The 9,634-nt window shown below is 40.8% G+C and overlaps 1 protein-coding gene and 1 long non-coding RNA gene across 2 annotated transcripts; one reads left to right on the forward strand and one right to left on the reverse strand.

Annotated features, from left to right (window-relative positions):
* Positions 1 to 564: 564 nt before the first annotated feature.
* On the forward strand, positions 565 to 3,104 carry LOC109890022 (uncharacterized). Its single transcript, XR_002255360.2, has 2 exons — positions 565 to 801; positions 1,799 to 3,104. It is a non-coding gene; the product is annotated as an uncharacterized LOC109890022 (long non-coding RNA).
* LOC109890015 (3-oxo-5-alpha-steroid 4-dehydrogenase 2) lies at positions 2,242 to 9,242 on the reverse strand. The gene is made up of 5 exons (XM_020481966.2): positions 8,811 to 9,242; positions 6,342 to 6,505; positions 5,608 to 5,709; positions 4,381 to 4,531; positions 2,242 to 4,182 (listed from the first exon to the last, which is right to left on the reverse strand). Exons 1-5 carry the CDS (start codon positions 9,086 to 9,088, stop codon positions 4,116 to 4,118), a joined length of 762 nt encoding a protein of 253 aa, XP_020337555.1. The 5' UTR covers positions 9,089 to 9,242; the 3' UTR covers positions 2,242 to 4,115.
* Positions 9,243 to 9,634: the final 392 nt, after the last annotated feature.

Here is a 9,634-nt window from a genome sequence, read left to right on the forward strand (position 1 = left end):
CGATGAATTGTCAACATTTAACCAGCCAAATAAACATAGCTTCTGCTTACCACTTCAACATGACATTGTGAAAACGCAGGAACACAGTTTCCCGTCCTGGCAATGTTGCAAACAAATGTTGTTTACATTAAAATTGTGAGTAATTTAGTAGACACTCTTATCCAGAGCGACTTACAGGAGCAAATACGGTAAAGTGCCTTGCTCAAGGGCACATCAACAGATATTTCACATAAACCAGTGAGCTTTCAGTTACTGGCCCAACCATAGAGATGGAAAGAGGCCTTATCCACGTATCCCAGGCATTGTGGCCTCTGTGACAGCATGGGCAGTGCCATTGAGACGAACTCCATTTTGAAGTAGTCTATTTTCTTCTTCACAATTGGCTGATCCCTCCTGATGACCCAGGTGCACATGACTCCAACAAGGTCACCAGGAGGGATCAGCCAATGAAGTTGGAAGTCCCACACAGTTGACCTCGTTAAAATGATGGCAGCCCTCAGTGTTATTGCCCATGCAAAAATAGTATTTTGGCCACTAGAGGCCTCTATCATTCTCTATGGGCCCAACACTCTTAACCACTAGGTGGCTAAAATATTGCCTGCATAATTATTAGGTCGTTTTTAAAAACGTTTGTTTCAAATATTGAGTGGAATAATTTTCTAATATGTATATAAGAGAGGTTGATTCTCTTTGCTGATATTATCCACAATGCACAATTAGCTCATGTTGAGACATCTTCAAGTCGACAATGTTGCGAGGACCCAGAAATGGTGGGCGTACGAGAAAGAGCTGATTCTGATGGTGAGAGCTAGCTAGCTAAACCAAGCCACTTGTTAACCAACATTCAGTTAGCCTGCTAGGTTTTACATTTGGTGAAATACGACATTACTGAAGGCCACAACATGAAAAAAAATGTGTGTCATTGTATGTATGAAGCATTATGAATTAATGATCTCTAAATGTATCAAAAGGCAGCTGTTTCACTAGCAAAAGCTGTACATAACTTGGCTAGCTAGCTGTGCTATGGCAGAGAATAGCCTTGTGCTTAAATGACTCAAATGGCAAGTCTAACCCAAGCATGACAGTTGTCTTGCAAATATTGCAATTTGATGACTGACTGGTTGAACAACTGAAAACTGTCAAGAGAAAATAAATGCATGGGACATGACACCCTTTTTTAAAAAGTCTACAGTTTGACAGAATAGCAGGTTAATGCATTAACAAATCAATGCTTCTTGACATACATGTTTTCCTTATGCTTGTGGTTATAGTTGAGCCAAGTGCCTTTCAATCATGGGATTGCAGACTATCTGGAATAATTACAAAGTCTTGATTGTTATGGGCATGAGCCTTGGACTCATACACTGGGGTTGGTACAATGTCAAGTCGCACCCTGCACTACACAAGAATAAACAGGACTATGTTCCCGAACCAGGCATTGTGGCATATGTTTCGCCACCTCAAGCCCCTGCCAAGGCAAAGTAGCTGGTGAAGGATAGTGGGTTAACTGCCTGTTCAGGGGCAGAACGACAGATTTGTAACCTTGTCAGCTCAGGGGCTTGAACTTCCGGTTACTAGTCCAACGCTCTAACCACAAGGCTACCCTGCCGCCCCATGTCATGAATCATGATTATCATTCTATCATTCTTGATGTAATCTAAGGCATGTCAAGGTCTTGTTGTAGCCTAAACATATTTAAAGTGACATCCTTCAGTTGTGTAGATCACCTTCTTTCTGAGTTGACATGGTAGGGAACCACAAGTATGTTGCATCTTCATTTTTCTCTCTTTTGTTCCAGTGACGTACACATCCTTCAGAAAGGACAACATCTACTAGGCTATATAATGGACTGAGACTATGAAGCCCCAGAGCTGGTTCAGGAAGAACTGGCTGTGGGTGGTTGGGGGATCTTTTCTTGGCATCCATTTAACCACCTGGCTCATGCAGAGGGCAATGAGAAGCGTCGCTCGCTCTGAGATGTCACTGAAAGAGAAGGATTCCCAGGAGTGACTGGTGGTAAGGCGTTTTGCCGGTGGACTACTATATTTTTAACGACTCACGTGTGGAGTAAATGGAATTTAACTCTGAACTCAAGATAATGATGTAATTACCTGTGCTTGATTGGCTGCAAATGTTATTCCTCTGTTAGAGATCAAATTAAACTATGAATTTCACAATAAGTCAAACTGCAGAGTAACTTGCTGACAGGTGTGCGGAGTATGAACATGTTTCACCCAGGGAAGATCAGGGCTGCATTTGAAAACACTTTACAGACAGACATCACATAATCGGTTACATTTAAAATGTCTGTCATGAAAGCAAACATTTGATTCTTTCCATTGAAACAAAATTTGAGATTATATTAAATTAGACCAAGGAGTGGGCTTTAAGTACCATCGCAATTGAGTGCAATATTTTTTTATTTAACCTTTAACTAAGCAAGTCAATATTGGGACCTCCATTCTTAACACGTTCCATCTTCAACATCTTTAAAGCTGTTTTCATTTTATCGTGCTGACCCAAACTGTACTGTGCTGGTTCAGTGATTTTATTTTCACATGCTCCTTTCCAGCATGGTTCCAGAAAACGACGGTGAATGCGTAACCAGGCCAGCGCAACACAGCTCGGCTGGCTCAGTAAGGTGGAAAGAGTTTCATCGTTTCCGTCATCAGCACTGCTCTTTCTCCAGATCAGTGCCAATGATGGAAATTAAAAAGCCACCTTGGATTGAAATATTAATGTGGCCAATGTCTGCTTTTAGTGGACTATCATGTTGTTGCGCTCTCTAAAACATGATACCTACATGAAAAAGCTTATACTGCCCTCTAGGGTTAGAATAAGAGGATTACAACTACTGTCATGTCATAACACGTACTTTTAAGCTTGTCTGTCAAGAACCTCAGTGATGCACTAGCTTGACTAGTTCCCGAGGGTGGCAATGTTTACCATCTCTCTGGAACTTGATTGATGAATGTCACTGCGTAGCCAGATATTCAAGTTACATGCTTTCCAGTAAGCTGAGCCTTTGTCCCATCTAATGAAGGATGATATTGCCTTTGGACGTATCTAACCAAGCAAGCATGAAATTAAAAAGTGTAATCGCATATGCAGCAGTTATTAATCACATATTATTTGATAAACTGCATAAGAAAAACAAACAGACCATGTTTTTTTTCAGACCCAAGGTAAATACGCAGAGATTTAATGAGCCTTTCCAAAAGTGAAGTAGCTCATCTGTCCAAGAGATACCTTTTTGCACAAAGAAGAAAAGGCTGTCAGTCATCCCTTTCAACATAAAATATGTTATTCTTTCAATACCTACCCACCACCCCCCTTTCTCTTCACCTTGAATTCTTTATCCTTCTTTGAGCTTTGACCATGATCAATGCTGCCACATAATTCATTCCTCCAAGTATTTTGGAGTATGGCATTACAGATATGTTGCTGCAAGGGTGGAATATGATAGCTCTGAGTACAATGAGATGATAGGTTCAATATGTCTAGTTACTGAAAGCTAAAGCCTGGTCAAATGGGCTCCACAGAAAAGAGCAATATAGGACAAGCGGCTATGGAACCCTGACCTGTTCACCGGACGTGCCACCTGCACCAGACCTGCTGTGTTCAACTCTAGAGACAGCAGGAGCGGTAGAGATACTCTTAATGATCGGCTATGAAAAGCCATCAAACATTTACTCCTGAGGTGCTGACTTGTTGCACCCTCGACAACTACTGTGATTATTATTATTTGACCATGCTGGTCATATATGAGCATTTGAACATCTTGGCCATGTTCTGTAACAGTTATAATCTCCACCCGGCACAGCCAGAAGAGGACTGGCCACCCCACATAGCCTGGTTCCTCTCTAGGTTTCTTCCTAGGTTTTGGCCTTTCTCGGGAGTTTTTCCTAGCCACTGTGCTTCTACACCTGCATTGCTTGCTGTTTGGGGTTTTAGGCTGGGTTACGGTACAGCACTTTGAGATATCAGCTGATGCAAGATGTGCTATATAAATACATTTGATTTCAGAGTTCAGTAAATGCCAATATCATGGCTATGACTAATGATTTTAGCTAGGTCAGTCCATTTATTAAGGCTTCTCTGGTTTGCTGTTCTTCTTATAATATGAAAGGTATCACAGCTTTCCTCGACCGAGGGTAGTCTTCAAACTTCTCTTGGTAGTACCTGAAAGAGAATACAGTGTCAGATTGAAGGAATCCTACTGCCATGCTTTTCCATTGTAAAATGCCAACAAGACAGTCCGGGCTCATTGCTTTGCTGAAAGATCTATAGTTGTATCAATACCAGTGATCACGGGTGTACCAGTGTGAGTACAAGCATGAAGAGATTACAGAAGGCTCTTGAGGTTGGTACTGTCAGTACCTGTGGTGGTGGTAGGCCCGCGGTCCAATCGAGCACATGGTGAAAAGGGCAAAGGAGAACGTCGTCAGGGACCACGTTGCTAGGGCATACCCGCACCACTCCAGAATCTCTCCAAAGAAGTTTGCTCCGGAGACATACTCAAACATTCCCCCTGGAATATAAAGTGTTCGACAGTTATTTCAGTACAGTAGTAATGAAGTAGGGTCTGTAAACTCATACCTTAAAAGTAGTTCACAACATTTCAATCCCTGACCTTTTCAGACCCTACTTCACATCTGTTACATTTTTCTTGACCCAGCACCCCATGTCAAGGGATCCATTGTTTGAATATACTACTTGGATAGTTAATTCAACCCGAAGGTGGGTGAAAACAGATCTGCTGTGGCCTTTTCTGTTTCACTTTTCTCCAGCTTTTTCCGCATTGGTTCTGATAATAGTTGCAAGATGTTCCTTTTGAACCTTTCCATTAAGTAATGGCCCAGAAAGCTGGAATGTTTGCTTCCTGTGTCTGAAGTTTCTTGGCCAAACTTTGAATGCCTTGTGTACGTTGCTCACAATCTTCTATGACCCTGGTGATTACATTAGCAATTAAAGGCCCAATGCAGAAGTTTCTGGGTAACAATTAAGTGCCTTACTGTAATAGAATTTCTAATAAAATGGGCAAAAACAGCTTTTTAGCAACATCAAAAAAAATCTGTCTCAATCTAGAATTTTGCCAGGACTGTCTGAGTGGGGAGGGGGAAACTGAAAACTAGCTATTATTGGCAGAGAGGTTTGGAACTCCTGTTATTGGTATATTAACCAATTTAGCACATGGTGATGTCACCATGGAAAGCCAAAACCAGCAATTATCAGGAAATAGTTTTTTTTCACACTTTACAGTGTTAGTGTCATTAGCTGTTGTACAGTATGATAAAAAAACACAGGAAAAATGCATTTTGACTGCACTGGGCCTTTAAACATCTTTCGATCAGCACAGGCATAGATAGCCCTTACAAAGCAAAAGGAAGTAGAGATAAATGCAAAAGGTCACATTGACACCAGAATGTTCCGAATATGCTCTGCTTGTTCTGTTTATCATCACATGGTTGTGTGGACAGTGGCTAAGTAAAGAGTACAGAACATGGTTATTTGTCTAAAGATCCACGTTTTTGCTATTGTTTCACAAGACTGGAACATATGCCGAAACACTGCTGGACATCTGTTATCCAGAATTCCATCTTGTACCTTTTGGAATCTTGTAAACAACCTCTCCGGGTTTTCTCAAATTTAGAAGAATGTGGTCACTGTGAATGTTGATGGCCATTCCCAGGAAAAACATCAGCAAACCTGAAAAAAACAATACAGGTGCTTATTGCAAACCAAATTCTGGTTCTATAAAAAACTCAAATGTATGAGCTGTTAAAAGCTTTCATGCAGGCAGAAGCTTGTACATTGCAAACCCCAAACTCAGACTGTCAACAAATCATTATTTCTATTCTTGTGGAAGAATATTGTCAAAATAGTCGTCCCATATCCTGCTGGGACCAAGAAATGCATGTTTTGAAGAATCTAGCCTCATTAAATGACCAATAAACACAGAACATTGGCAAGGAGGAAGCAAATGCAAACTTGTTTCGTCACAGTTCCAGGCTGAAAGCCTCGAAGTTCTCTGGCCAGATTAGAGTCTCCCAGACTGCACGGCTGCTTTTCCTGTTGTGTGTTTTCCTAACCAATTACATTTTTTTTAATGATCTCAGACTTAATCTACAGTAGCTCTAGCAGTTATCAAATGTTATCCTTTAAAGGTTGAAATTACATTACTTTGTAAATAAATCTATTGCGTTTATTTAGGGCTTCGACATAGGATACCAAATGACTGCCAAATGTCTGTGAACATCATCCAGGCACTGTAATATTCTGAATAAGGGCTGGGGAAAGACCGCTAAACCATTTCTGCTTGGATCTCAGATCTCACTTACCGGTGCCTAGACGAATGTCGGTCTGCCACGTGTCATCGTACGTGGCACAGTGGAGCATGTAGTGGCCTTGGAGAAAACCGTTGACGGAACAGAAGACTAACGCAGAGAAGACGATGTAGAGAGGGGAAGGGCGGCCTTTGGTCAGCAAGGAGTAGATGAACGTTCTTGTAAAAAAATGGAAAAATATTGATTAAAGAAATCAAGTCCAAGATGGGTTAATATAGCACTTCTGTGTACAAACGGAGTACCTGGAAGCCATGCAGGGCCGTGTTTCTTAATGTAGATAGAAATAGATTATGTAGAACAAACATTCCCCTGTAACAAGTAGAATAAGGGATCACGTCATCTCTTCATTACATTTCTATCTGCAACGTTCGACAATCTGCAACTACAAAGTTGTGCCCTATACTGATCGAGTGGGTACTGTTTAACGGTTCCCCTCCCTTCTCCTTACACCCTGAGCCTCTAGTCAATCTACATACATACTTCCCATTCCCTGTAACACTAGTAAACAGTGGAACAGGATTTTAGTTACATCCAGGGGCACTTCTGTTCTGACTTCTGCTCCTTCCTCTCCTGTTTTTTGAGTGAACTCCAGGTAAGGTCTTATGTGCTTGGTGGCTCATCTCAAAGCCCAGGGTCATGTTCAGTGGGGAAAGTAATATTGCAACATAACTAAAAAATATTGTTTCTTATTGGACAAGTTCAGGTATTACCTCCCTGTTTCTAAAAAATTTCTCCATACTTGACATGACCCTGTTGAGTAAAGTTTGATATGGCAGAAGATGGTGACTAACATACATTCATGTAGGTGTGCTGACCTGGTTTAAGGGCAGTTGTGAATTTGATGCACGTTCAATTCCCTACCATGTAAATATATTCACACCCGGTCTCCATTGAGTGTTCTCCACAGGTTTTGACTATATAAGAGATCAGACAACAGTAGGATTTACTTACTAATGGCATTGCCTACTCCAGATGATTTGTTTTTTAAATCATATGAGCAAAAAATATTTAATTTTATTTGGAATGCTAAACCAGACTAAATTAAATGTGCCTATTTATATTTTACCTTTATTTAACTAGGCAAGTCAGTTAAGACCAACGTCTTATTTTCAATGATGGCCTAGGAACAGTGTGTTAACTGCCTTGTTCAGGGGCAGAATGACAGATTTTTACCTTGTCAGCTCGGGGGTTCGATCTTGCAACCTTTGGGTTACTAGTCCAACAGTCTAATCAGTAGGCTTCCTGCCGCGCCAGTTTGGGGGGCTAAAATTATTAAATATTAAAGCTTTAAACCTCTCACTAAAAGCTTCACTCATACATAAGTTATACTTAAACCCAAAATGGTTCTCCAGTAGATTATTAAGAAAAGTTTTTTGTACAAAAATAGATTTTTTGCCTTCAGATTACAACTTTTCATTTCCGACTAATTGAAAATGAAATTTAGTTTAAAGTATTGCCCTTTCTGTCACGTATACTCCCTCCCCAACCTCTAGGTCATCAGGCTGCTGATTATCCCGCACACCTGTCACCATCGTCTCGTGCACCTGCGCCTCATGACACTCACCTAGACTTCCTCACCTCCTTGATTATCTTCCCTATATCTGTCACTCCCCTTGGTTCTTTCCTCAGGTGTTATTGACTCTGTTTTCATGTTGGTGCGTTGTTTGTGTTAATTAAAACTCTCACTCCATGAACTTGCTTCCCGACTCTCAGCGCACTCGTTACACTTTCTTAAACAAGCCATACAAAGCTGGTTATAATTTCAGTTTTATCCTCCAGAAAAGATAGAACAAATAATACACCAAATGTTATGGTTAAACTCAAATATAATTCATGATTAATAAAAAAACATGATGGAATTTTTTTAACATGTTTATAATATTTATTAATTCTATTATGAATAGAAATGGAGGAGTTATGTCACATGCAGTTATCGAAAATATATGGGAATATCTGCTCAATCCTAATTTACCATGAGGCAAGTGGAAAAGGGAGAAGGTAGGGAACTTGTTTGCCTGCTGTATATTAAATATACAAATTGTCTGAAAGGAACTGGCATAAATAGAAAAATATACCAGTTTCATCTGAGGACAAAAAATGTTACAGCTGCGCTATACAGGCTGCAAAATAAATGGGAGATTTTTGATGTACCTATTCCATGGCACATGGTTTATAAACTGCTACAAAAAACTACACTTGACTCAACACTTAGTTTTTCGATTTAAATTATACCAAATTCTTGCCACCAAACCTTAGCCAAATACATTTAAACTCAGTTTTCACAATTCCTGACATTTAATCCTTGTAAAAAATTCCTGTCTTAGGTCAGTTAGGATCACCACTTTATTTTACAAATGTGAAATGTCAGAATAATAGTAGAGAGAATGATTTATTTCACCTTTTATTTATTTCATCACATTTGTATACTTACAGATCGGGGACCAATCTAATATGTACACATACCTTTGAAAGTAGTGCAGACAGAAGGTCCAGAGAAGAAGGTCTTTGCCCAGGCTGGGCTGTGTGTCAGTGGAGAGCAGAAGGAGCATGGGCACCAGGAAAGAAGGCAGTTCCTGGAGGAACCAGGCCAGCTTGGCAGGACAGGTCCTCCCTGGGGTCCCATCCGAGGTCACGTAGCGTCCATACGGGGTCTGGGTCCTGGTCTGCTGAAGGAGATACGCCACCGCACCGACGATGAACCCCCAGCTGAGGAAGTGGATCACATTCTCCTTGCACTCCATTATTATCCCCCTCTCCTTCTCTCCTTTCTTCTCCTTCTCTTCCTTCAGGTCCTCGTGTCCAGCAACGCTTCCACGGTCTCCACTCTGTCAAGATCGAGTAGCCTCCATCTGTGTATGCTGGTGTGAGACGTGTGTGAATGGGAGAGGCACACTTACTACTCCCAACTCCTCCCCTTTAAAACAACGGGAGTCTCTCGTGTTTCAGTCACTGTTGAATCTGAGAAGGGTCATGATCTTGCTGCTTTATGTAAGTAGTTTGTATGTAACTTCTCTGCACTACTATTATTACATGTACAATTGCAGAACAAATAGACCTAGACAAAATCATTAACAACATTGCCCTCCAGTCTTTGCCTACCACATATACCACTATACTGATGTTTTTTCTAATCATGTGAAAATGATGAGTGATCAGAGTTGGCCCTTGGCGAATCAATCTCCTCAAGAATGTATCAAATCTGCCACGAGGCACCCTGTCTGGAAAGGGGTAAATTGTTTCAAAGGGAGCTTGGTAGTCTTCCAATGTCAGTGTCATTGTACTGTGAG

The sequence above is a fragment of the Oncorhynchus kisutch genome, linkage group LG1 (genome assembly GCF_002021735.2).
Source record: "Oncorhynchus kisutch isolate 150728-3 linkage group LG1, Okis_V2, whole genome shotgun sequence".
NCBI lineage: Eukaryota > Metazoa > Chordata > Actinopteri > Salmoniformes > Salmonidae > Oncorhynchus > Oncorhynchus kisutch.

What these genes read in the sequence shown, in the direction of transcription:
- LOC109890015 (XM_020481966.2), bottom strand. Translation starts at nt 9,088, where the DNA reads ATGGAGTGCAAGGAGAATGTGATCCACTTCCTCAGCTGGGGGTTCATC. An exon ending in TGTTTACAAGATTCCAAAAG is followed by an intron (nt 4,532 to 5,607) that starts GTACAAGATGGA and finishes TTTATATTCCAG; the next exon opens with GGGGAATGTTTGAGTATGTC. An exon ending in CGGGCCTACCACCACCACAG is followed by an intron (nt 4,183 to 4,380) that starts GTACTGACAGTA and finishes ATTCTCTTTCAG; the next exon opens with GTACTACCAAGAGAAGTTTG.